This window comes from Alligator sinensis, unplaced genomic scaffold (genome assembly GCF_000455745.1).
Source record: "Alligator sinensis unplaced genomic scaffold, ASM45574v1 scaffold609_2, whole genome shotgun sequence".
Lineage (NCBI taxonomy): Eukaryota > Metazoa > Chordata > Crocodylia > Alligatoridae > Alligator > Alligator sinensis.
The window spans coordinates 2,438,059-2,465,369 of NW_005842090.1; the positions used below are offsets into that span (position 1 = coordinate 2,438,059).

A 27,311-nucleotide genomic window follows, 5' to 3' on the forward strand; every position below is an offset into this window, starting at 1 on the left:
TGGGGTGGATAAGCATAGTGACGTGGAGCTGGTCTGGTTCAGATAGAAATGGCGTTCCCACTGGATATGTCTTCACTGCCCCTTTTTATAGGGGCAGAACTTGTGTGACCCTAGTGACAGGAGGCATGCCCAGGCAAGGGTCAGCCCCTGGTGTACTGAGCATGTGTGCTCCATGCAGGGATGTGCAGTTTCAGGTGTCTGTAATGGTGGGGTACAATGGTAGAGTTGCTGGTTCTGCAGGGTCTTTTGTCTTTCAAATGCTGAGTTCTTGTCTCTGTTCCTGGGTGAGGTTTGTGGTTCCTGGATGAATTAATGCGAGGTGATGGCCTGGTCATTATAGGCCATTCAGTAGAGGCCTGTTACCATTGTATTTTAATCATTCCCAATCACTCCCATTCATCCGGGAACCAATTTACATGGGAGGGGTATGTGTGTCACACTGTTACAACACAGGGGATGCCCGGGCAGAGGACACAAGATGGAGGCTTGACATACAAAATGGAAACTTGACATTACTTTGGTTCACTTACAAACACAGGCCTAAACCATACAATATCCATATGAAACAATAAAAATCAATACGAAAATGATAATAATACAATATATGACAGTACAAATCAATACAAACTTAACAAAACATTATTTACAATATAAAAAAAAAGGGGGGGCTTGTCATATAAGAACTTAGCTTACCTAATACTACTAATAACTACTTATAAGGGACAGAGAGGTCAGAGAGAAAGTTAGAAATGGTTAGGGAAGGGGAGGGAATGCATTTTTTTAAAAAAAAAGAAAAACTGGGGGGTTTTGCTACTCTAACACTCTTAAAGGCATCCACACAGAAGGGACCTCAGGAGGTCATCTAGTCCGACCTTGTGCTCAAAGCAGGACCATCCCCAACTACATCATTCTAGCCTCGGCTTTGTTGAGCTGGGCTTTATAAACTGCCAAGGATGGAGAATGCACTGTCTCTCTAGGTAACCCATTCCGGTGCTTTACCACCCTCTTAGTGAGAAAGTTTTACCTAATATCCAAACTAAACCTCCTTTGCTGCAACTTGAAACCATTGCTCCCTGTTCTGTCATCTGTTAATACTGAGAACTGTGTAGCTCTATCCTCTTTGGAACCAGTCTTCAAGTAGTTGAAGGCTGCTATTAAATCCTATCTCAGTGTATTCTTCTCTAGATTAAGTAAACCCAGTTCCCTCAGCTTTCCCTCATAAGTCTTATGCCCCAGCCCCCTACCAGTTTTGTTGCCCTCCACTGGACTCTTTCCAACTTGTCCACATCCTTTCTACAGTAGGGGGACCAAAACTGGACACACTACTTCAGATGTGGCCTCACCAGTGCAGAATGGAGCAGTATAATTACTTCCCTTAATCTGCTGGCAACACTCCTACTAATGCAACCCAGTATGCTGTTAGCCTTCTTGCCAACAAGGGCACACTGTTGGCACAATGTCTAGTTGGCTGCTGTATGAATTGTATTTAGCAGGAAAATACTCTTCTGTACATCATCATTTTCTAGAGTGAGTAAGGGAGTTAATGTAGAGTGAGTTAATGGAAATGAAAGATAAGAGATACTTTAGTGTCCTTTAGATTTGTCAAATTATTCTGTTTCTTGGACTTTCATAAAAAAATGCCTAACACTTCATTTTCTAGGATTTAGCACTTTTGCAGTTGCTAAGATTTTGGACACAGTGGTTACTTTCACATGAAAATATGAATTACTTTTGGAGCTACACGCTGTTCCTTTGGGCGCATAGGGTCACTCTAAGCTGTGTGGCATGTGTGGCTGCACAGGTGTGCTCATGCCGCACTGTCAGCTGTGCCTGCATGGCCACACACACCACGCAGTTTAGAGGGAATGCTGGAGGGTGATGGAACAGAATGGTACAGGGTCATTCATGACCAGGACTTCAATTCTCAGGCAGCAAGCAGCAGAATTGGCTGTCCTCACCCCATAAAGGAATGTTGTAGCCATAATGGATCTTAGTACTTCCTCTACCATGGGCAGAGACCTTGTGCACTGCACAATGAAACTAAATTTAGTGGCAAACACCTTTACATTCTGCAAAAACAAGCCTCACCTTGTGCAGCAAGGTTAATTTATTCTATCTCCATAAATCCTTTTCTTTTCTCATGCACCTGACTCTACAGCACCACCAACACCAAAGTTCTTCCTTGAAAATAATCTTTCACTTACAGCTAATCAATGATTGCCTCCAACTAGGCTTTCAATGCCTCTCATTTCTACAGGCCTTGTCTGCAGAGAATCTTCTTCCTTCCTTGTGTGTTGTGGAAGGGGGTGACCTTTATTTTGCTTTTCTGCAGGGATCTTGGCTGCTACTCTGTTCTCCAGGCAGCTCACTGCCAACTTACACTTCTGGTTTTCCTTGTTTTCTGACTAGAAACCATGCACCAACTTTAATTCCACAGTAGCCTGCTGCTTGGCTCCATGCTAACATATCCATTGTCAGGAAGTATGGCTGTAATCCAATCACCAGTCCCTTGTGCCTTATGAAAGCATGTTACAGACCTTCTATCCTGGGGCGCTTGTACACATGACAGGGGTTTAGTCCCCTAAATTGAAATGGTGGGTTTTTAATTGCAACAATTAAAAAACTACTGTTTCAATTCAGGGGCTTCCATCAGTGTTATAGTGAGGGAACAATCCTTTTTTTTTTTTCCTGCGGAGCCTGCCTGTGTCTTCTGCAGTGGGGGAGAGGGAAGGGGAGGGCTGAACTGCCAGGGGGCCAAGTGGCCCCTGAGCTGCAGGGGGCCCTGGTCCTTCCTTCTGCCGTGGCAGTGCCCCCAGGGGCAGGCTTCCTGTGCAAGGGCTCAGGGAAGAGTTGGGGGGTACCAGCAACGTGGAGGGAAGGACCAGCCCCCCCCACCCTGCAGCTCTGAGGGCATTCAGTCCACTGGCAGCTCCAATGGAAAAAAAAAAAAAAAGCAGTTAAGGGCCCGATCCTTTTTTTTTTTTTCCTGCAGAGTCTGCCCACCTCTCCCACAGCTGGGGGGTGAGCTGGCAATGGGCCTTGAGCTGTAGGGGGCCCTGGTCCTTCCCTCCATTGTAGCGTCCCCAGGGGCTGCTGCTGCCATGGAAGGAAGGACCAGGACCCCCTGCAGCTCAGGGGTCCCTCAGCTTGCTGACAGCTCAACCCCCACTGTGGGAGATGAAGGCAGGCTCCACAGGAAAATAAAAGGACCAGCCTCTCACTGCTTCTGCCTTCAGCCCGCGTCTCTCATGGCAGGGGGTCGAGGGGAGCTGTCAAAAAGCTGAAACATTAAAAATAGCTACATTGCAAACTAAACTACATGTGGATGTGGTTTAGTTTGCAAGGTAACAAACTCATGTAAATTGTAAAAAAGCCCTGCAGATGTATGGTGTAACTAAATTAAACCGTAGAAAATGGCCAATTTTTGCCACATGTACAAGCACCCCTGGATACTAAATGTTTTTATGCATTTCTATTAATATGCCACTTAGCTGAGGGATTTATCTTGACCTGTCTCCTGACATTCTTACTGGGACTATTTTTTTTTTTTTATCAGTACATCCACTCCGTCTCCTGACTTTCCACAGTTCAGAGTTGCCAACTTGTCCTTCTCTAAGAGACTGAAAGGCATTGAATTAAGTGGTTTAAAATTGCCTGTAACTTAGACTGAAAAAGGTCTCTTCATTATTGCCAAAAATGGTTAAGCAATTAAGCTTTACCCTGGAAGGTTGTCACGCTGGTTCAGGGCATCCTACAGCTGTAGATACCAACAGCTTCCACAGGGACATCAGTCAGAATAATTCATGCGTGCCATATACTGTCTTTGCTCAGAACTGCAGTATTTTGGCACTAGGTACATGGTTTCCTTTCTTTAATGAAACTTTCAAAACATATTCATTTGAAGGCTTTCCCTTTCTCAGTGGCATTTAATGAGGAAAAATATGGTTTGACAGTCACAGAAAATGGTTGTTATGGTAACTTTTTAAAAGTGCATTCCTTGTTTCAGGCTTATATTAGGTATATGCCCTCCTTGGCTTGAAACTAATGTTAATTTATCATTGTTGTCATCGTCATTGTCATCAGCACCATCATCATCCTTGGGTTCTAGAAACTTTTCATGGGTTTGTAGTTGGTACTACAAACACAAAAGAGATGCCATGATATGAGAAGTCCCAGACCAGAGGGGACTCAGAAAAGGATTGTTCCAAAATGCTGAGAGACTGGATATAGATTGAAGGTTAAGATTATTTTAATATGAATAAGATGAATCTGTTCCATTATGCTATACTTACATCTCCAGTTTAACAGTGACTGTGCAGGAATGGAGCCCAGAGTGTAACATTAAACTGGAATGATCTACATTAATAAGAGTGGAAACACCATGTGTTTATATTCTCAGATTTTCTAGATGCTGGGCAGTCATGTGAAACATGAGGAATCTTCCTACTGCTTTTTACTCATCTAATTTAACTGCATGGTAGGAGCATAAAAGTCTGCATTCATCATGTACAAAGCACACTACCAAGTGCTAACTTGACCACTACTGCCCTTGAAACAAAGGAAATGGTTTTCATTATATGAAAGAGGATACTGCATAAACTCTTTAGGTTTGTGTGTTGTGGGTGGGGGGAAAGGGGAATATGAAGAAAAAATCTGGTGGAGCCTCAGGCCCCTCCCCACTCTTGGAAACAAAACTCATCAGAAACTCTGTGGAGGAAATTCCTGGTACTCAAGGAGAGTGGAGGAGACGGGGATGTGCGCTTACCTTTTCCATGGCCTTATAGCTAGGATCTGCTCTTACAAAAGCAGAAGGCTCATAGCTGCTACATGAATAATTGTCTGGGTAGAGTTTTTTAAAGCCTAGAATGTATTCAGAATATAATCCCACTTTTAATCACTGTACGATTACATTTATTGGTATTTATAGAGCAAAGAACATTGCTAATTATAGACACCCTTAATAATTTATGTAATACAAGTGGAAGAATGCAAAAACTGTAGGTTTTCCTGCACAGTACCAAACTGATCTTATAATAGAATCGTGCCAAAGTAACCAATAAGGACATAATTCACATACTGTAGATATTACACTCCAAGGAGAAATTAATAGACCTTCTTCCTACCTCACAATCATCTCTTTTTCTAGTTAACAGGGTCTATTTTATACCCATTAAAATAATTCTTCTAGTTGCATGGCTCTCATGTAATTCATGACAGGAAGGATTTCACAATTGGCTGATAGAGAACAGACAGTAATGTGTGGTAGCATTGCTGCTTCAGTAGTTTTTATGGACTAGCCAGTGAAAGGAGGTGATGAGCATATCTGGCATTGTCTTCAGTACAATGCAGTGCTAGACCCACCTCTTATCAGGATATTGCAGCCTATTTCTGTGTAAGGCTATGGTACTGTGGCCTCCCACTATATTAAACATAATTAGATTTTGGCTCTTCATAAGTCTTTTTTTTAACAACTAAAATATTTTTGGGTAAGTGTTGCTGGTAATTGGGCTGACCTGAGGGAAGACAGTGCTATCATGAAAGATGCAAGTTTGTTATAGGTGCAATAACTGAATCAAAGTGATTTGGGAAAAGAGCATCTCATAGCCACCATTGATGCTAAGTCTCTCTTCTCTTAAGCCTTTGCAGTTTTTGCAGTTTAGACATTCAAAAATGTAGCTAGTGGTCAAAAATATAGATTTCCATTTATTGACCACTTCTGATCTACCTGAGGGAGGAACTTACATGGCATTTATTTGCCCTAGGATATCATAGGGCCATGACTCCATTAAATAGGGAGAGAATTTAATGCTTCTCAGGACCATTACCTTGCCTTTCATCTTCTCTCTTATGGACCTCACTGTCCAAGTGACACAAATGTTAACCAGTGACTTCAGTGAAATTAGCCCAGTGTAAATGTGTGAGAAAAAGACTTTGACCCCTCATGTTGTTTTATTCTTTTCTTTTTCAGTGCTGGGTTAATTAATTGTTTTGCATACAGCAAAAAAACTCATAATTATTTCAGTCATCATTTGACAAGGTATTTTGTGCTACTCATGGGCCCCCAGGTGAGTTAAAACTTTTGGAGTATTTATGGCTGCATAATAAGTACTAGATGAAGAAAAACAACCTTTCCTTAAAAATTAGACAGTTATCTTTACCTACATCCCTTTCCTCCTGTTTGAGGTCAGAATATTTCTGTTTCAGTTTGAGTGGCTAAAGCATTCATAAAACAAAAGGTACTCATTAAAGCCGAGGTATTTTATTGTTTTGCATTAGTGCTCAGTGTCATACTCCTACACGATCCATTTTGAAATATTTTGAGGAGCTTGGGTGACCGTTAATATGGATGTACTGTACTTTTAGTTGTCTTATCCTGAATTTTCTGAGTAGAAATACTTTGGGACTGTCATATATCCCCAGCCTAATGTGTTCCAGGAAATATCCTTGTCTTTTCCTTGAATATTTGAAGACACCTCTGCTTTCTAAAACAGTAGAGCTCAAAGGGGAACTTCTGTTTTAAAGCAGTCTTTATTTGGCTTCTTCCATAAGAGGGCCTTGCTTGTACATTTAGTAAAGGTAGAACCCATAGGAAAACAATGATAGGGAAAGCAAAACCAGCTTAATTTTGCCTTTAAATTAAAGTTATATTGCCTACTTCAGCAAATGTCAAATATCTGATTTTCCAGATATGATCTTGACTTCATGAATGACCAATATCTACAAAATATAGTCAATAAATACACATGGGGCTGGATGGGAAGCTAAAAACAGCCGAAGATTAGTCAGCTTGTAACAAGATAAATATCAAGTTGGTCTTGGAAATTCTATTGCTGGAAAGGGTTAAAAAAACATGGCTTCAATTAAGCTTCATAGCATTGACTCGTTTTTTAGTTTTACAAAGATCATTAAAACCATGAGTGCTGCAATGTGCACACAGCTCTAATTAAAGGACAAATTACTGGGCAATCTTTTCTGCTTAGGTGCTGATAATGTTCGAGAACATAATGCTCTGTATTGTATTTTCTTTTGCTGTGTACTGGCAACATTACAAGCCTAATCTATGTCCTAGTGAAATTTGAATACTACATTGCAACTGACCTGATCAGATGTCAACAGTGATCACAGATTGTGATTATTGGTGTGAGGTTTCATAAATATTTTAAGAATCTTTACCATAACAACCTGAAAAATTGCCAGCTTCTTTGTTAAGCGAATCTTCAGCAGCAGCAAGAGATGTTGGGATAACACTTCCTCTGTGAGAAGGAAATCAGAGGGTAGATTACCTACTAGGGACAGAAAAGAAAGCTCATTGGTTTAATATGCAAATAAGCACAGAAGGGTATCTCTAAAACTATACAGTTATAAAAATTAAACTTTGGATAATGTTCAAAAAAGGCCCATGTGCAAGTAACAAAAGATAGAATCTGTGTTGTTATGCAACACCCAAAGGTTTGGAGAATAGCCAAAGGAGAGAGCTAGCTGACAAGTTGTTATTCAACAAAGATAGTCTGAGATACACGTTCCTCGTTCTCTTTTCTCCCAACACATTTTAAAGAAACCTACTCTGGAGCTCCAGTATAAAATAGCCTCTTGGAAATAATAGCTTTATGCACTGTCTAGATTTTGTTTTGTGTTTTTTTTAAAGAAGTCATTAAACAGCAGGGCTGTGCAAAGCTTCGATAGCTGATTCGATTTGGAGGAGATTTGGCCCGATTCAGGGACCGAATCTCCAAATCCGAATGGAATCAGGAGACCAAGTAAAAGCTCAAAATTGATTTGAAGCATCTGAATTGACTTGGAAAAACATTTGGAAAAGATTTACTTGATTAAGAGATTCAGCCATAGACTAAACAGGCAGCTGACAGCTGCCTCCAGCTGGTAAGTCTGTTGGAGTTGGGGGAGGGTGAGAGGGAAGGGGAATGGGGGAGCGAGGGATTGGGGCTGGGGCTGGGACAAGCTGCCCAGCTGGGGCAGGGGGCATGTTACTCAGGGAGGGGGGAAGAGGGAGGAGGGATGCAGGCATGGCAGTGCTGGGAGTGGGAGCTCTGCCCTGTTGCCACTTGCCCAGCCAGGACAGAGTGGGGGGGTGGGATGTGGGTGCAACTTGCTCCAGGCAGAAGGGGACAAGTAGCAGCAGGGCATAGCTCTTGCTCCCAGCAATGCTGTGTCCACATCCCGCATCTCCCATGCCAGGTGGCAAGCAGCAACAGGGCAGAGCCCCCACTCCCAGAGCTGATGCGGGTGCGGCAGTGCTGGGAGCAGGAGCTATGCCATGGTGCCGCTTGCCCCTTTCTGCTCGGAGCGAGCTGTGCCCACATCCCGCCCCCGCAGGCCCTGGCTGGGCAAGCAGCAGCAGGGCAGAGAAACGGAAGCAGGGCAGAGCTCCCACAGCTCCCCCCGCTGGGGCAGAGGCACACAAAGGCAAGGGAGCCATGGGAGAAGCCCCCATGGTTTCCCTGCCTGGCCCTCTGCACCCGCATCCTTTGCCCCTCTCCCCGAGTCCCGCACCCTGCTGCCCCAGCTGGGCACCTTGTCCCAGCCCCAATCCCTCCGTCCCTCCTCCATGTCCCTTCCATCCCCCCTCCCCTAACCCCAACAGATTTACCAGCTGGTGGCAGCCGTCAGCTTCCTGTTTAGTCTATGGCCAAACCTCCAAATTGGCCAAAGCTTTTCCAAATCAATTTGGAGCTTTTAATTAGTCTCCCAATTCAATTCAGATTCGGAGATTCAGTCCCCAAATCGGGCCAAATCTCCGAATTGAATCGGCTACCAAAGCTTTGCACAACCCTATTAATTAACTCCATTGTATAATAGTACTGTCCAGGACAAGGACTATCCTACAGTGGAGTAATTTGCACTGCCTCAACGCACGTGAAAACAGTGACAGGGCTGGCTGGGGCATGAGGGTGGTACAGCATGGGGGTTGCCTGCCAGCTAGCCCTGCACTGTAGCACCCTTGTGCCCCAGCCAGCTCCTCTTCCACCCAGCGCCACTACCCGGAGCCTGAGGCTGGCCCCCCGGACCTCCTGTCAGCCGGGGCTGCTCTGCCCCAGCTCAGTGTGCTGTGGTCCTGGGCATACGTGTAAACACTGTGTCCAGGAGAAATAAACTCTGGTGTGAACTGCACCAGGGTTTATTTTTTCACCCTAATTGTACGTATAGATGCACCTTGTGGACACTTATTCCAGTGCAGTTGTTCTTAACTTTTTTAGCCTCAAGGCAGCCCTCCATAACTGTTCTGAACTCAGCAGCAGCCCGTGGTGCCTGCTCAGATTTACTGAGCTAGCATCTAAATTAAGGAAAGTCATGGAGGGGGCCTTGAGGCTAAAAAGGTTGAGGAGCACTGATCTAACTGGTGCCAGAGGAGGATGGTGGGAGCAGGACCTCACGCTGCTGTGCCTCATTGTTTCCACCATCTGCTCCCTCTCCACATTGCTAGTCCATACCTAGGGGAGAAGGGGGCAAGGCAAGTTCTTGTGGTTGAACCTACTCCCCTGAGGTCATGTATGCTGGCAACTGGAGGCATCTGACCCTGCAGCACCCTCCACTAGCTCTGGGAGTGTGGGAGAGGCCACTGGGATGAACTGGGCTGAAAAGTGGAGCTCCATCCACTTGTCTGCTTGTCTGTCCATAGCAAAGTGCACAGGTCAGAGGGTAGGGGCAGAAAGCGGAGGGGTGCCAAACTGTGGAGGAGGGCAGCAGTTGGCAGCTGGCTGAGACGAGCAGCTGGGGACGTTGCTGGTCTGTGAGACACTGAAGCAGGCTTGGGGAGCTGCACAGGAGAGGGGAGTGCTTGACTCTTCACACACGGGCTGGGCCTTGCAGCATCCCTCAAGGCATCTTGCGGCACCACGATTGAGAATCATGCTCTAGTATGTGTGACTTTCCTATGGATGACATTATTTGGGGACTAGTTTAAGCTAGAACAAAATAAAGCAGTTACCACCCCTGTATTTGTGTTACAGTTGCAGAGAGGTCAGGGCAGTGGTTCTCGACCTTTTGAGACTCGAGGCACCCCTGATTTGATTTGAGGCCCCCCCCCATAACTTCTGTGAATTGAGCAGCACCCCATTTTCAAAACGAATGCATTTATTACAGTGCTTCCCTCTTTGTAGAGGGGGCAAGGCAGCAACCTGCTAGGGAGGAGCCTGAGCCTGCACTTAGCTCCTTCTGCCTTAAAGATCTCACAGTGCCCATGGGTGCCCTGATTAAGGCATCCAGAGGTGTGAATCTGAGTCTCACTCAGCTCAAGCCAAAGGCTGTCTCTCATCAACCCAGGTATAAACGGGCACCTGGTTGTTCAGGCTGGCATGTCAGCATTGCCTGGCTGTTAATGCTACCCACGTTGTTCCCTCTGTGGGAGGACATGCTGCCAGAAGTCTGCTGGCATAGTGACACTGGTGCAACTACTGGAGTATAACAGGTAAAACTTTCATGTGTAGGCAGCCATGGGTGACTTGGCCAATGGGTGCTCTTTGTGCCACATGTGAAAGTATTCTTGCTTTTCTGGAAACCCAGGAGTGTCTCATGGCTCAGTGGAGTGTGCCACCTGTCCGTGTCATCCCAGGTTTCCCCAGAATGGAGCTGACTACAGTTCAGGCCAGGACCTAGTGCTGCAAATACTTCCACGTAGTCTAGATATGTGACAAGGCCCAGTGGCTTCTGATGCTTAGAATTCGGCATGCGCCCCAATGTTTGCAGGGTTGTAGGGTTTGCAGGGTTGTAGCCCTGCTCGTGTTCCACTCCGAAGTTTATTCAAATGCTGATCTTTGAATACAAAACCCTTTGGGGACCTGGGGTGGGCACTTGTTCTCCCAGACAGCTGGTTTCAGGTGGGAGGCTGGTTTCACCGCAGTACTTACTAATAATCTGCTGGGTTCCATATGGACAATGATATTCCTTAGTGGGTGTCTACACGAGATGCTTTACTGCGCAGCAAATTAATCTCCTGAGCAGTAATCTACATGTGTGCATCATTTACTGTGCAGTAAATTAGTCTACTGCACAATTAGCAACTACCTGCAAATTTTTGCTCCTGGTCAGCCCCATGGTTAGCCCCTTCACCAGGGGGCCACGGGATGGGGAACTCCCCCAGTCATGGCATTGCTCAGCTCCCAGCTCCCCCCAGGAGCTGGGTGCCCAGTAGTGCTGGGATGGGGTAGCTCTCTGCTGCCCTCCTCCCTGCTCCCCCGTCCTGGCACTGCTCAGCTCCTGGCTCCCCACAGGCACAGGGGGTTGAGGAGCACTGGGACTGGGGAGCTCTCTGCTTCCCTGCAGAGCCAGGGGCTGGCTGGGAGTTGCCCCAGAAGGAGGAGCGCTCCTGGCCAGCCCCTGGCTGCTTGGAGATGCCCTCCTGGGCATGGGGTTTGTCCCCATGTGCACAGGGCTGGGAGAGCTCAGGCCCTGTGTACATCAAGACCCCTCCCTTTGTGCAGAGGGCCAGGAGACAACTGCCCCTGCAGCTAGCAGAGCTGTCCTGGCCCTGTGGGCATCAGGACCAGCTCTGGGCCTGCACCCCAGGGAGCCAGGAGCTTTCCTTGGTTTCTGCAGGGAGCCAGAGCAGGGTAGGAAGAACTGTGTACTTGGCTGTCTCCATTGGGAGCAGATCTGCTCCTAAGAGGGAGCACCTAAAGACTCCCTGTAGGCTCTGTGCACATGTAAAATACTGCATAGTAAGCCTTTATAGCATTAATAGCAGGTGTAGATGAAATTCTGCCTGGCCAATCTCTCCTTCTAAAATGGGAATTTGCTCTGATCGCTGTCTACTGAGCTCCATAACAAGGTTTCCAGCCTCGTACGTGAATTGAAACTTCTTGTTTCAAGAGCTGTTGGCTGCAATGCTCCCCTTGGCTTCGATGAGACCCTTGCTGCAATATGCCAGCACCCAAATAGCCTGATGGACACACATGCAGGCTTCTAAAGCCAGCATAAGGCAATGCCTGGTTAGAAGTCATTGTCTCTAATGCTGTAATATGCATTTTGCAGAAGCAGCACCTAATATGAAATACTGATATTAACTTTTCCAAGGTCAGGTCTCATTCATCCCAGAGCTCAGGAGATGAGGTTTGTGTGTAGGTGAGGTAGCCTCCTCTTTAGAAGCAAAGAATTGCCCTTCTGAAATGTGTGGTACATTTTAAAACTGGCCCTCAAAATATCACATAGGTTTGGATTGTGAACCTTTTTGTCCACAGGTAGCCAAGATGACCGTGAAGGTAGTCCACACCCTTAGAAATATATCAGTATCTGAATCTTTGTTTCAGTTGTAATAATAAATGGGCAAGGCAGCCCTGAAATGCTATTACACAGCGTGCATAAGGTTTCATGGTGCAAAATTCAATGATGAGGAAGCAATTTATGCCCTATCAGTCCAATGTGTATGGTATATGTAGCCATGTAAAATGGCAGCCAGTAGACATGTATGTCATGGCCAGTGTGGCTAAGACTGAAAACCAAAGCTGCTCTCTGTAAAGGTTATTCCTGCACAAAAGACTGGACTCTGCAAAGCACTGAAGGCTCAGTAGAGATGTAACAGCTTTACCAGAAGAGATGGCCCAGCTTCTGGAGGATGGTGCGAGATGTCAGGTTGGCTCTTCAGCCCTCAGAAGATGTCTTTGGTAGAACTAATGGGAAAAGGGAAGTGAGGCCGGCTCCTTCAAAGATGTAGGAAAGGGAAGTAAATGATGTGCTATCCCCAAGGATCGAAGAAGGGAGAAAAAGAATACAGACATACTCAGGAAAAAAAAGGATGCAAGGAGAAGGGACCAGACCTGGTGAATGGGGTCAGTGTTATGACCGGGTTCATAAAATGAAGGGGAAGACTGAGCTCAAGAAGTGAGCAGAAGGCTCTGTATGAATGGTGATGGAGTCTATCAGGAAATGTGCTTTGGGGTATAGGAGCTATTCGTAGGAATATAGGAAGCAGAAATTCTTAGGTCTTCTATGCCCCCTTTTGTGAAGCACATTGAGATCAGTGAAAAGGCACTGATGTAGTATTGAGGTAACAGGTTCATATGACCTCATTCTGCTCCTAAGCCAAATCTGGTATAACACCACTGGACATTTGTATAAAATATCAGGATAGAGACACAATTCACCATGTTTGTTTGAAGCTCGTATCTGCTTTGATTAGTCGGTGTGGTGCAAAGCTACACTGCCGTCTTCTAAAATAGCAGTATGTCTGCATATTGTCTAGCATTTTGATGAGGTTTTTGATTGACATTAAAGATCTGTCATAATTACGGTATTTCTAGCTCAGACTAAAAACACGTGCCTTTCTACTTGTGCTTTATGATGAATCATTCTCCAGACTCTCTGAAGGTATGTCTGTACTGAACTTGCCCCATTGACTGCCGTGTATTGAAGAGATGCCTGAGCTAGCTTTAAACTAGGTTAGCTCAGGTAGTGGGAACAGTCTAGCTGGGATGGCCCTGAGCCCAGCACAGGCCATCAAAACTCATCCAAGAAACAGGATAAATTAACCTGTGCTGAGATTTAATGCCATGGGTATTCTGTTACTGGTTCTTGAGCTGGCTGCTTTGGTGGGCCTGTAGACCTACTCTATGAATCTTAATGTAAGAAGGAATGGGAGCTAGTAACTAATGTGAGCTGTTAGACGGATGATAACTATGACGTGTTTTGTTTCATTTTGTGGGGAGGAAGTTTACAATGTCACAAAGGACCAAGGACAAAATACAACCTCTATCTATCTATCTATCTATCACCCAAGACGAAACAACGTGCAACTGTTTGTTTCCTTTTTGAAGCACGTTCGTTTGAGAGCCGGTTCTGTTTTCACCTGGGGATTGGTTAGACAGCTGATATTTTTTTTTCATGTTTATTGTGGAATGAGTTGAAAAAAGTCCAAATTCTTTCACGTCTCGAGCAAGTAGGAAAGTATTTGCATAAGTGGAAATTAATGTGTAGCATTTCTCTGCATGTTTATTGCTGCTAAGTAATGGCATCATTTCGCTTTTCAAGAAGATTTCAGGAATTGTTCCATTCATTGTTACTAAATGCCTTTTACATGTAGATCTGGTGTGAAATATTGCTGTCAGTATTTTGGCTTTTGTACACTGCATTGCATGACTGTTACAGGAATCATTGTTTTTATACCCTATGAAGTTATGTGGCAGGTTTTTGTTTCTTGGAGGTTTACTCTTGCACAGTAGCAACCATTTTACGTGATGGAATGAAACACAGATTCAGGGATCAGGATAAGAAACAACGTACCTTGTGAGTCAGACTTTTTCTCTTGATAGATGACACCTGATCGTGTTGCAAGGAGAAAGGCAGTCTAGAAGAAACAGATGTATACTCAATTTTCAGAAAACTCCTAAATCCCTTAGGAATCAGAGGCCAAATTTCCAAAGGCTCCTAGCCACCTAACAATCTAGCTCAGGCTGTGACAGATATTTAGTTAAAGGCATGATGGGATCTGATCCCCGATCCTGACAATTGTGCCTCCTGCCATGCCACACATGCGTGGCAGGATGCACAATTTTGGGACTGGGGATCAGATCCCAATCACACTCTACTTGCCAGTGCAGAGGGAGACTGCAGTCATGTTCCCAGACTCCCCCTGCACCAGCAAGTGAAAAGCTGGAGGTGCCTGTACATGAGCGCAGAGGCTGCTCTGATGCACGGTAATTACAGCGCGTCGTATCACATGTGATCAAGTCTGCTAGAGCATGAGCATTACCACGCTCCAACAGCCTCTTCATCTCGTGCATCAGTGTCCCCACACTTCAACGTGGCGGCAGGGGTGCTTGAATTAAAGCTCGTTCGAGCTTTAGTTCAAGCACCCCTGCTGCCATTTTGAAGCGTGGGGACGGTGATACATGAGACACTGCGGGGCTTTAATTCGAGCAGCTCTCAGAGCTGCTCAAAATAAAGCGCCACCCCAGAGCATGTGTAAAAGTACCCTGGGTACCCAACCAGCAGCCAAGTGTTGTCTGGCTCTGGGTTTGCACCGATGCTTGAACCAGCCCAGCGCGGTCCCCAGAGCTGGCTGACAATCAGCTGATTGTTGGCTGTATCCAAGGACCTCACTGGGGCTTCAGCTGGTGCAAGCATGGTCCCTGCTGGCCAACAATCAGCTGATCCTTGGCTGGCTCTGGAGACTGCACCAGGGCTTGAATTGGCCCCACTGCAGTCCCTGGAGCCAACTGATGACCAGCTGTTCAGTGGCTGGCCCTGCAGACCACACCAGCACCAGTTTGAGCCCTGGTGCGGTTGCAATCAGCTGATTGTTGGCCAGCAGGGAGGTTGGAGACCCCGTGTGGTCCTAATCCTGCCACATGTTCAATTTAAGGCACAGTGGAAACCAGCTACAAAAATACTGCACATTTTCTGTGTAATATTTTTATGGATGGTTTCCCTTTTTTCCAGCAACATTAATTCCCTTAATGTGTGGCTGGGTTACTATTTAAAATGTGATAAACAGACTAATCATGTCTTAAGTGTAACGTCTACCAGGGGGCTAAGTGCGTAGAGGGATTTTCAAAAACAACTAAGGAGGTGCCTAACTCCAGTTCGTTTCGGTGGCTGTTGGAAAGCACGCTCTGTCCATCTTCAGATCCTTAACCACTTCCTATATTGTTCCCACCATCTTATTTTCAGTAGTGAGGCTGGGTTAGATCCATAAAGGGACTGGGATATCTGGATCTACAAAGTAGTCCCTTGGGAATCAACTCGGGCCTGCGGACTGCTTTGTAGAGCCAGATATCCCAGTCCCTTGGATGTGGCACATGAGAGCAGTGGAAGTGTGCCATGAGAGCTGCTTGTGCGAGGAGGTAAATGCTCTCCTCCCCCGCCCAGCACCTGTGCCTGACCCAGCTGCTCCGGTGGTGCCTCCAGCTGCTCCTCTGGAGACCACAGCTGCCGCTGCTGCCTTCTCCCACCCTTCCCCACTCCAGGCAGCTGCTGTGCTGGCCCCTGCCCATGCTCCCGGCAGCACTCTGTGCTGTGGACACATAGATGGGGCCACGCTTTGCTGCCCAGCTTGTCCCCTCCACTTCTCCCATGCTCCCTGGGCTAGCAGGAGGCGCCGCAAGGGTGGCTGCCAGCATTTGAGTCCCTGCAGGAGCAGTCTCAACAGTGGGAGTTGCCCTTGCCCCTGAGGTACAGACCAGGGGTTGGCAGGGGGCAGGCTGTGGAAAGAGCAGGGCACAACCCTTTTTTGGGTTGTTTCTGGTGTCTTTTTTTAGCAGTACATCTCAGCATTCATTCCCTTTCCTCTGGCAGGAATATGCTTTGGAAAAGAAAAATATTATATGGGGGGGGTGTGTGTGTGTCTATGCGCACACACACACCTATACAACGTTCTTTTTTTTCCCAAAGCATATAACATATTCCGAAGCGCAAGCGCGCACGCACACACACACACACACACCCACCCCCACCCCTTTTCAGTTATCAGAATGGGATTTCAGACACATCACTCACAGCACCACTTCTTCTTATCTAGCTTAGAAGGCCTCCTACTCAGCATGTTACCTGTTACAAATCCTACTCCTGAGTGTCCAACTCTTCCCATATATAGATGGGGGAAAAATATACACACCTTTTCAGTTGTAAAAGCAAAGTGTGCTGCCAATTTTAATTTAGAAAAATGTGTTCCTTGGCTATGCATAGATAGATAGACAGATGTTTCCCAAACTTTTGATACACAGGGAACACATTTTTCTAGATTAAAATTGGCAGCACACTTTGCTTTTACAACTGAAAAGGTGTGTATATTTTTCCCCCATCTATATATGGGAAGAGTTGGACACTCAGCAGTAGGATTTGTAACAGGTAACATGCTGAGTAGGAGGCCTTCTAAGCTAGATAAGAAGAAGTGGTGCTGTGAGTGATGTGTCTGAAATCCCACCGCTTGCTAAGCAACAGGCGCCCTTACTTTAGGCTGTGGGGAGGCATTTCATCCCACTCCAGATTCACAGCCCTAAATCTTCAAATGAAAGGAGGCACCGAAGCCCTTTTCCCCCAACAATCAAGAGGCAGGGGCGGTGATACCCTTCAGAAGAAAGCTCCACGGTTGGTTTAAGTATGAAAGAAGGTGAAAGCAGCTGGGAGAAGTTTATGGGGCAGGGAATACAACCAGGGCTGTGCAGGTAGGGTGTGCTGTGTGAAGTCATGCTTGCTGTCCCCAGGTTGAAGACCAGAATGAAGTATGGTTGATCTATGTTTCCTCCTTGCTTCTGGATCTTGCTGGTTGCCACCTGGGGCCAGGAAGGATTTTTTTTTTTTTTATTCTCCTGGTGCTACAGGTGTCAGAGGTTTGTTTTTCACCTTCCTCAGAAACCCTGGGTATTGGCTGCAGGCAAGGTGGGGTTTTGACTGGGGTGTGCCAGTGCTTCTGCTGGGACATAAGCCCACAGGTTCCTGGTTAAAGGGTCTTGCCCCTCTGCTTAAGGTCAGCCTGATAGTCACATTGGGGATCAGGATGGCGTTTTACCCCATGGTCAGATTGGTACAGACTGTTGTGGGGGGAGGTTAGCCTTTATCTGTAGTGGGGGGCATGGCCTTTAGAGAGTATTTGGTGTCTTGGGGCAATATGGTTGATTGTGTAGTTTTACAAATAGGTTAGACAAGGACGTTTCTGGGATGGTTTGAATAGGGATGATCCTGCTGTGCGGAGGTCCCTTCCAGCCCTGCTTTCCTATGACTTCAGTGTTTCAAGCACTCTCCCCAGATTTGGGAGATGCAAGTTGAATTTCTTTTTCTGCCTGAGGGGATTCAAACCTACATTTCCCATGACCGTGCCCTAGCCTCCCCCTCTGTAGCAGCTTGGGGATGGTGTGGGGAGAGCAGGCACTCACTCTATTACAGCTGGTCTGCTGGACGTGGAGTAGTCCTCGAGCCAGGGGCAGAGTTGCTGTGTAAGTTTGAGTGTGATGCTCAAGCCTAATGATGAGAGAGGCAACAGGCAGAGTGCACATCAGGGTCCTGGTCCCTGCTTTCATCCCCCTTTGTGTGTGTAATGCAGTGTCTGTGCTTCCCCTGCACGTGTCTGTGTGCAGCCTGATGTCTGGGTGTGCTCAGAGCACATGGGCTGGGGCAGGGCCTATAACGCAGAGGAGTTGAAATTGCTCCACACTGTCAAGACTGAGCTGCTTGAGAGCAAGTGCATATGCATGGCTCAGGCCTTGGGGCACCTAGGATCTCAATGAAACTTAGTCTCCTCTGTGATTCAGGAGCTCCTGAAAATGTTACCTGTGATCCCAGCCTGAGAGTCCTGATTTCCTCATTTCTAACCCTGTTGAACCCTCCTCACAGGTCCTCTGGCAAATATGAGCGTGTCAAACTGAGATGGAGCAATACATCCATTGCTGGGATGTCCCTACACAAGACGCAAACTGCACATTAGCCTAATTCTACTGGCAGTAACATGGAGGGAAAACCTGTGCTGATATGCTAGTGCGCAGTAGTATTAGGCTACTGTGCAGTTAGCGTCACTAAAAAGCCGTGCGCTGGCACCACTGCGCAGTAGCACCAGTTAGTGCACATTGATTGAATCCTTGGTTGTGCAAGTACTAAACTTAATGTGCAGTAACTACGGTGCATTCATGAATGTGTAGACATACACTATAAAAACACTAGCATGGGGTTGTATGGTTATTGCCTGTCAGTGGCTCTGGATCAAACTCACTTATTTGACAAGTAAAAATGTAGCTGATTTTTTTTCTTTCTTTCTTCTCCTACCTTCAAGCCCCGCCAAACGGTAGATGACATGTTAACGTCAGGCTCTGCTCCTTCACCAGAAAGCCTGGCTCAGTTCAGGGGTGTTTAAAGCAATAGGCAAGTGCAGTTAACATTACTCCACTGTTAACTTCGTTACCGATTCTCTTCCCGAGGGACAACCAAAAGTAGAAACCAGGTGATACGCTCAGATTGGCAGCACTATTGGCTTTGTAGCTGTCACCCTGATTCAAGCAAAGCAGGAAGGCAACACTTTTACAAGTTGGCTTTTCTGAACCTAACTGCCCTCTCGTTCCTGTCTGTCCCCCACCTCCTAATATAATTGGAGTAATTATAACTCACTCACCTACCTCACAGGGTTGTTGTGGGGATTATTTATTGATGTCCAAAGCTGAGAAATGCTGTTAATGTTGTACATATTGTTGGTGATTCTGTAATGCTCAATTGGAAATGTGCATCTTGTATATCTAGGTTTTTCCACTCTCCATTGGGCTGTAGTGCACAGTACTGACTGTCGGGTAACTGCAGTAATAAGACAACGTAGGTCCTACTTGGCTCACGTGGAACAGTCTTTCCTGCAAAGATGAATTGCCGCTTGCCAGTATTCACTGTTGCTTCCCATACACTGCCCAGTGCCGACTGAGCGTGCTGTTTTTCTTTCAGGTTGTGTGCAGTTCCCTGCGCCCGCTTTGCATAACAAATCCTGCACGTAGCTTTGTTTTGGCAGTATTTCACCTGGCGTTAAGAACGCCTGAGGAAATTAGCATTTTACTTCCATAAAGAGGGTTGGGAAGTCTAATGTGCGATTTTAAATTGGTATAGCAATTTACATATAACTTAATTCACTGAAATTAGAATTGCAAGATGAGCAGAAAATGTAGAGTATTAGCTTCTTTGGAAATAGTTATGGGATCACAGGAACAGGATCATAGGAAATTATGTCTAATTGCTGAAAATTGAAATTCATCAAAGCATATTAAAGCTTTTTTATTAAGAAAGCTATCCTTTGTTCCACACAGCAGAGTTGTTATTGCTATTTAACAATCTTATAAAGACATGGCAAGGTTTATGGTGGCAACAGTTTTATGCAGCCTGTTTAATACACAGTGGACATGTCTACACATGCAACTAAAGCACACAAATAAACTCTGGAGCTTCTTGCTTTGGAGTTTTTTGCTCCCAGACATGCCGTTTGAACATGCGTGCTGAAGCAAGAAACTCTGGACGTATTGCTCCGAAGTTTATTCATGCACAGCACATGGAGCCCAGCTGGAGCAGCCTGGGCTGGCAGCGGACCCTAGGAGTCAGCCTGCCAGCCCAGGGCTGCTCCCCCATCTCCGCGGCTAGCCCCACACTGAAGGACCCTGTGCCCCAGCCAGCCGGGGCAGTATCTACATGTGCACGGCTGCGCACACAAAAACTGCAGCAGGGTAGTGCTTGTCTTTTACAAGACTACCCTGCCGCAGAGTTAATTATTTCTGTGTGCCGTAATAGGGGTGCATGTGTAGATGCCGAGTCATTTACTTAACTAGTCAACTGCACAGTAAATGTCTCGTGTAGATGCTCCCAGTTAGAAGTAGCAAATCTCAGGAGCTTATTTTAAGGGAGTCAGCTCATTTTATGCCAAATACACCCCACCGTGATTTTACAAGGGTGCTTCAAGCCATCTGCTGATTGAGAGGGGGCAGGGATATGCAAATTAGCAAACACAAAAAATAGCTGATTTTTGCCTACAAAAATATACCTCCAAATGGAAGGTCTAAAAGCCAAACGGTTGCATTTTAAATACTGACATCTTTGGTGCAGTGGGCATTTTTTTTTTTTTTTGCTAAGTGCTGAATATTTTAGTTTCATGGCATTTACTACCAGAGTGAAATGATGCAAGTGGCGTCTAATTTTCAAACACAACCATGTGGTTTTCAGATAAAGCAACAGTAACGCTCACTGAAATCAGTGGAAGCTGCAAAGACTAAGCAACTTTAATATTCAGACCACTTTTTAACTATGGATTAACTACTTCATCACTTGCTAACTATGTATCACTTATTTACCTAATTTTGGTCAAGGCGATTAGACACAGTGGGAGATTTTTGCAAATGGAAGAAGGGCATGACCACCGAGGCAAAATCCACATTCATTGTGCTCCAGTGTAAGTTTAACACTTGAAGAATAGTAATAAATACTGACTCATATTTTCAGATGAGCCAAATGTGAGATGTTCAAAACAACTTGGGTCATCTCTAACTGGGGAAACAGAGCAGCGTGGCTCTTGTGGAACACACTGTTCCTCAACGGCCCGCTAAACACTGTATTTCAGAATAAAACACTTGATTCCATGGAAAGTTGGCCACCTAATAATTCCCTCTTGGTTGCCCTGAAACCCCAAGCCCATATCAAGGACTGTATTAAAGCATTTGTTTAGTTAGAGAGAGAGAACGAAATGCTAAAATGTCTTACCTTGGGATTATTGCAGCAGTGTGGATGGTAAAGCAAAAATAATTTAAGATAAAAGTTCTGTCAATGGGCACCAGGAGGATTTGCTATGTTATAGACCCATATTGCTCATGATACATACACCTTCATTACTATTTCACATCCCTCCCGGTAGTAACATAATCACCTATTAAGAGGAAACTAGAAGGATTAAAGTTAGAGAAAAGTAGCTGGTAGCTCTCATAAAAATACACAGAGATCATCTGATGTCTTTCCAAGCAATAAAGTTGTGCTGAGCTTGAAATTTCTTCTGCTTTTGCTTGTACAGATAGTCGCAGCAATAATGGCCATCACAGGAATTGTTATGATGGCATATGCAGATGGTTTCCATGGTGATTCAATTATTGGTGTAGCATATGCTGTTGGCTCTGCATCCACATCCGCATTGTATAAGGTAGGTCATAATTTTTGCGTTAATAGCTGAAGATTATCCTATGGATCATACATTCCATTAATGCTCACGTGCAAAGCACGATGAAATATATAAGATTCATCTTCGTTGCATCATTTACATTCAGAGCATGCTGGACATGTCAGAAAAGTTACGACAGGGATAATTAGTTTGTGGCTGGCAAGTGTTCAGAGTGGTTTTGCTTTATGAACCTGTAATGAAATTGCTATTAGTGTATGACAAATAGATTAGCATTTCTGAGTCCATCATTTTTTGCCAAAGCAGTTGATGCTTTTTGCAGTGGGCTTGTTACACAAAACAATGAGAAAATCCTGAATGCAGCTAGTGCCATGTTTCTGTTGGTCGTGGCAAACTTCTCATCTCCGATCTGCAGTGCAGATCTCTATTGCATATTCCGCACTCGTTCTGGCTTTGGGACTCCCGTTCATATCAGCACACGGGCCAGGAATGCAGCATATGCATTAAAGGCATCGAGTGTGGGAGATGGGAGGCTTCTGGCCCAAGGTTTGGAACAAGTGGCTTTGCTTGGAAGGGTGAACTCGACGTACTGTCTCCGTCTTCAGAAATGCATTGGATTAAGTGCAGCTTCAGATGCATGCAGGGTCCCTGAGGTCAGCATTTGTAAACTAAGGCAGAATTTGGATCCATTTTGTACGAGAGGTCCAAAGCTGGCTCCTACTTACAGTCTTTGGTATACCTCTCTGTGAATATTTAGTAGTCGCAATGGATCTTGTGGGGACAATTGTTACTGTGATTCACACAACCTGGCACGCCAGTGACTTCAGAAACAACGAGGACTTCATGTTCCTCACACATCAGCTTTGCACTGGCAGGACATGGTTGAAATCAGTGCAGTCGCTCCTGATGAGTATCCTTGCGAGGTCAGAACTGAGCCCTGTAACTGCACGTGTGACCTTTGCAGTCTCTGGGACTCTTATTTGCATTTGTTCCTTGTGACATAGTGTGTGTGTTAGCTTTGATTTCAGTGATTCTTCCTTTGTGCTGTGAGGACAGATGTGATTTGAGTGCCTGGCCAGGAACTGGGGTCCTGGAAGCACAGGCAATGGCACAGTGCCCACTCCTAGGAGACAAACAGGGGGAGAGAATAGCAGGAAGGATTGACCATGCGTACATCAAGAAGCTGGCTAGAATAAGGGCTGTCCTCCTAGCATAGGGTGGGACCGTTTAGCCCTGCCTCACCTGGTTGAGCGCTCACTCAACAGTCCCACCGAAGGCAATAGAAGTGTTCACTTGGGCAGCCAGGGCCGAGTTTTATGTGAACAAGTCAGGTCATCCCTCCCTGGGGTCAAGCCCACAGGAGGGCATTGCTGGGGTGGAAACCTTAGTGAAGACCTCTTGCACTGCTACACAGTTGAGTTTGCATTTCCCATGCCCAAAGCTTTGCCTAATCCCCAGGGAGCAATTTGCACGGCAAAACTTTGCATGGGGTGGAAGGTAACTGTGCTAATACGTTTCCTTTTCCCTGCAGGTTTTGTTCAAGATGTTTCTTGGCAGTGCGAACTTCGGGGAAGCTGCTCACTTTGTCTCTACGCTGGGCTTCTTCAACCTAATTTTCATCTCCTTTACCCCGGTCATACTGTATTTTACAAAGGTGGAATATTGGTCCCCCTTCTCTGCTGTGCCGTGGGGTTACCTTTGTGGAGTAGCCGGCCTCTGGTTAGGTACTTGCTGAATGTTGCCTTCATTTTCTCTAGCACTTCTTGTTGTTTTGCATTTGCCACAGAATAAACCGCCACCAGCATGACCATTCCCTTTCTTACAGCCCAGTGATTCTCAACCGGAGTGCCGCAGCACCCTGTGAGCATCTTTCAAAGGTGTCACATGGTGCCACACAATGTTTGCAGTTATTTGTGCAAACGCCTATGTGAGATTCACTGGATAAAATGGGAATCCATCGTGTCAAAAACATTTGGCCCTTGTGCTCTTTCTGAGCTATTTGCAACTGAAAAATCACTCTGTTCTTTTTTCCATAGTCAAGAAATGAGTGAAAACGAAGAGCTGCCATTTTTCAAGGGGTGTCTTGAGGCTTACTTGGTTGAGAGCTGCTGCATTAACCATTTCAAAAGCAGCATTCTTTCATAGATAACATCCTCCAGGACTGTTTCAGGCTGGACATAAGGAAGAACTTCTTTACTGTCCGAGCCCCCAAGGTTTGGAATAGGCTGCCGCTGGAGGTGGTTCAAGCACCCACTTTGAACACCTTCAAGAGACATTTGGAAGTCTATCTTGCTAGGATCCTGTGATCCCTGCTGCCTTCCTGCCCCTGTGGCAGGGGGCTGGCCTCGATGATCTTCCAAGGTCCCTTCCAGCCCTGGTGTCTATGAAATCCATGAAATCTTTTCTATACAAGCAACTACTGTGCAGGATGCTGGAAAACAATGAATGTATTTTAGGAAAGAATTGAGTGGAAAAACATAAAAAAATTTAACCCACCAAAAGAAAAAAGGTTGGGTCTCTTACAGCAGTGGTTGTCAACTGGCAGAAGGATGCACATGGCGTTACACCACTCCTGGGGCAGCTGCAGAGGTGTGCAAAGCCCAGTGGCAGCTGCCTCCACCCTGCGCACAGATTGGGGATTGGGGGGGCATGTGCCCCCCAGTCCTCTGCCAGGCTGCTTGCAGCAGTGGGAGGCCCCCCTGCATCCCCGGATGAGCCACCTGGGCTCTGATTGTCACATAACCCGGCCTGGCTCCTGGTTATCTTTCATTCCCTGCCCTGGACCTAATTGCATCCACTCTCTGGTCCCTTTAGGAGAAGTCTTAAAGTGGATATGACTTATCACCTAAAGATATGGTTGAACATATAAATGAGGGTAGAATGGAGCAGCTGCACAGAGCAGGCAGAAAGCCAGCCTCACTCCATCCATGCAGTTTTCTACCCTGAAACCAGCATAGGCGGGTGTCTGCGGTGGGGTGTCGAGAAGGGGGATTTGGCTGGGGTACCTGTGCTCACCGATGAGCTTACCCAGTTTGCAGCAGCATCCCAGCAGCTGCTCTGAAGTTGCAGTGGGGCCAAAGTAGCTCCAGGCTTGGGGAGGATGGGCATAAAGCTGCCCATGACACATCCCCACTGCCCTGAGCACTGTTTGGCTGAGGACTCGCTCAGGGATCCTAACTGAGCAGCACTCAGCTCGAAACATAGCTATCGGACAGGTCGTGGCAGCAGCAACCATGCTTTAACAGAACAGTACTGCCCCGTGGGATATAAACACAGGAACACAGCTGAGACGAGCAAACAGCAGAGATGAGCCTGTCCCAACACTGGAGTACCCACATTCTCACAGCATTGGCTCAAATATACAATGCAACATGTCCTCAATTGCCTAGGAGATTCCCTTGCTCTATAGAACAAAAGGAATTTCAGAGGGGCGCTAAGGACCCAGTCTACCAAGAGAATGAAAGCCATCAGAGTTGGGTGCCTAAGTATCATTGTGCATCTGGCCTAAGTAGCTTAAAGGCTTCTGCTTAGTTTGGACATCTCAGGCTGGGACACTGGTTTTATAGACAATGGTTCGCCTCAATAGGGTCCCTCTGGTCCCTGAGTGTCTTAAAGCCCATGAAAGGGGAGTTCATATCCTTTCTACTTACTGTACCGCTCTCCCCTCTTCCTCATAACCTGCAGAGGAGAGGACTCTTCTGTTTGCACAGCTAGGGCTGGCTACATGTCCCTGGCAGGGGTGCGTATGTGTTGCTTGCTGATACTGTCCTTTCATGGATGGTCCCACCCTGGGCTGCTTGCTCAGTCCCCCACGGAAGAGCAAGACCACAGAATTGCAACTGAGAGGGAGTGCAATTGGAGAACAATCCTAATTTCTTTTGTAAATGGGGCACAAGGTGTTTTTTGAGGAGGGAAGCAAGTCTGTATGGCTTTTCTTTAAGCTTTGGAATAGAAAACTAGTGCACTTGGAATTTTCTATCTGTATACCCAACCTTCTTCTTCTTCCTCGTGCAGACCCTCCATTCATTTCACATTCCCGCACATACAGGCTCAGTCCTGTGTAAGAACGTAGTAAAGCGCGTGGTGTAATTTCACGACATTTTATGAAGTTGTGTCTCTGACACTCTTGTGCCTTGTCCTCTGTCTCGACAGCATTCAACATATTGGTCAACGTTGGAGTTGTGCTGACGTACCCCATCCTGATTTCCATCGGGACAGTGCTCAGCGTTCCTGGAAATGCAGGTACACCTAGTGCCGTTAATGAGTAAAGATCATCGTCATGCCCTATTTCTTCTCAAGCTCTTTTGCAGGGTTTTTTTTAACTTCAGTGGCAATTTAAATAAACGTGAAGCTGATAACAATAGAGACTTAACTCTGCAAGTGCAGTTTTTTCTAGTCTTTTCCACTGGGGTAATTAAAAAGTAAATGTATTATTTTGCAGGAGCTTATCAAGTAGCCTGAGGGCTGAGCTCTGTGCTTATGGAGGCTGCCTGTCGGGGGGGTGGGAAGTTGGTGGACAGGGGTGGAAAGCCTCGATTCCATGTCTGTGACCCAAATGCTGGTGGTACAGCTGAGCCTGGGTAGAAGGACATGCTATCTGTAAAGTGCTAATGCTTAGGAGGAGCTTTTTGACTATGCGGGTGGTCAGGCATTGGAACAGCCTACCTAGAGAAGTTGCTGATTTACCCCTGGAAATTTTCAAGAACAGGTTAGATGGACACTTGGCTGGAATGACTTAATTAGGGATGATTCTGCCTTGAGCATGGAGCCAGGATGAGATGACCTGGTGGGTCCCTTCCCGCCCTTCTTTCCTATGATCCTATGAGCACAGACGACTTTCTCACTTGGAAAAAAATGGAAATCAAGGACCAGATTGTGACTCAGCCTTATACAAGGCTTATATAAATTCTACTCTCCAGCCATAAATCTTTATAGCTCCCCAGCAGACATTTCCATTAGGACAGAAAGCATGAAGGAAGTGAGAGTTTCCAATTCTATTTAGTATGAAATATAGAAGCCCTAGTAGGCTATGAGACCATCGCAAGATGACTTTACAGTCTTTGCTTTCGTTGCCTTTCTCCCCCCTGTAGCTGTGGACCTCCTGAAGCATGAAGTGATCTTCAGTGTCGTAAGACTGGGGGCTACCATTATCATTTGCATTGGATTTTTGCTAATGCTGCTTCCTGAAGAGTGGGATGAAATAACCCTAAGATTCATCAACAGCTTAAAGGAAAAGAAAAGCGAAGACCACGCAGAAGACATCACAGACTCCAGCGTGCATACCAGGAGCAGAAGCAGAGCCAATGGGACAGTGTCTATACCACTAGCGTAAAGCTGGTGACCCTCTAACTGCACGTGAATGTATATTCTGTGAATATAATTTAATTTTCTCGCTACTGATATGCTAAATGACAGTATTGCTCTGAACTGGGGATGAATTGTACAAATCAATGATAAATACATCAATAATAAATGTTTACATTTATACACTTATAAAGGAACCAGTGTAAATAGCTACAATAATTTTTTTTATAATAAAAACACATTGGCTTGTGCTCTATTTACTATCATAATTTTAGATGAATTGTCAAGCTGCTTCCCCAAATGCTTTTAGACACTGATGGTAATCCAAGCCCTTCAGCCAGCTCCAAATGTGTCCTGAGTGTCTCAAATAGAGCTCCCAGATATTGAGGCATTAATAATCTCTAGTCAAGAAGAAAGCATTGGGTGTTAAAAGCAATAGCAAGGT

The 27,311-nt window shown here is 45.9% G+C and overlaps 1 protein-coding gene across 1 annotated transcript; it reads left to right on the top strand.

Annotated features, from left to right (window-relative positions):
- Positions 1-21,460: 21,460 nt before the first annotated feature.
- LOC102378696 (solute carrier family 35 member F4) lies at positions 21,461-27,100 on the top strand. Its single transcript, XM_025204619.1, has 4 exons — positions 21,461-21,586; positions 23,094-23,286; positions 25,715-25,804; positions 26,653-27,100. Exons 1-4 carry the CDS (start codon positions 21,476-21,478, stop codon positions 26,892-26,894), a joined length of 636 nt encoding a protein of 211 aa, XP_025060404.1. The 5' UTR covers positions 21,461-21,475; the 3' UTR covers positions 26,895-27,100.
- Positions 27,101-27,311: the final 211 nt, after the last annotated feature.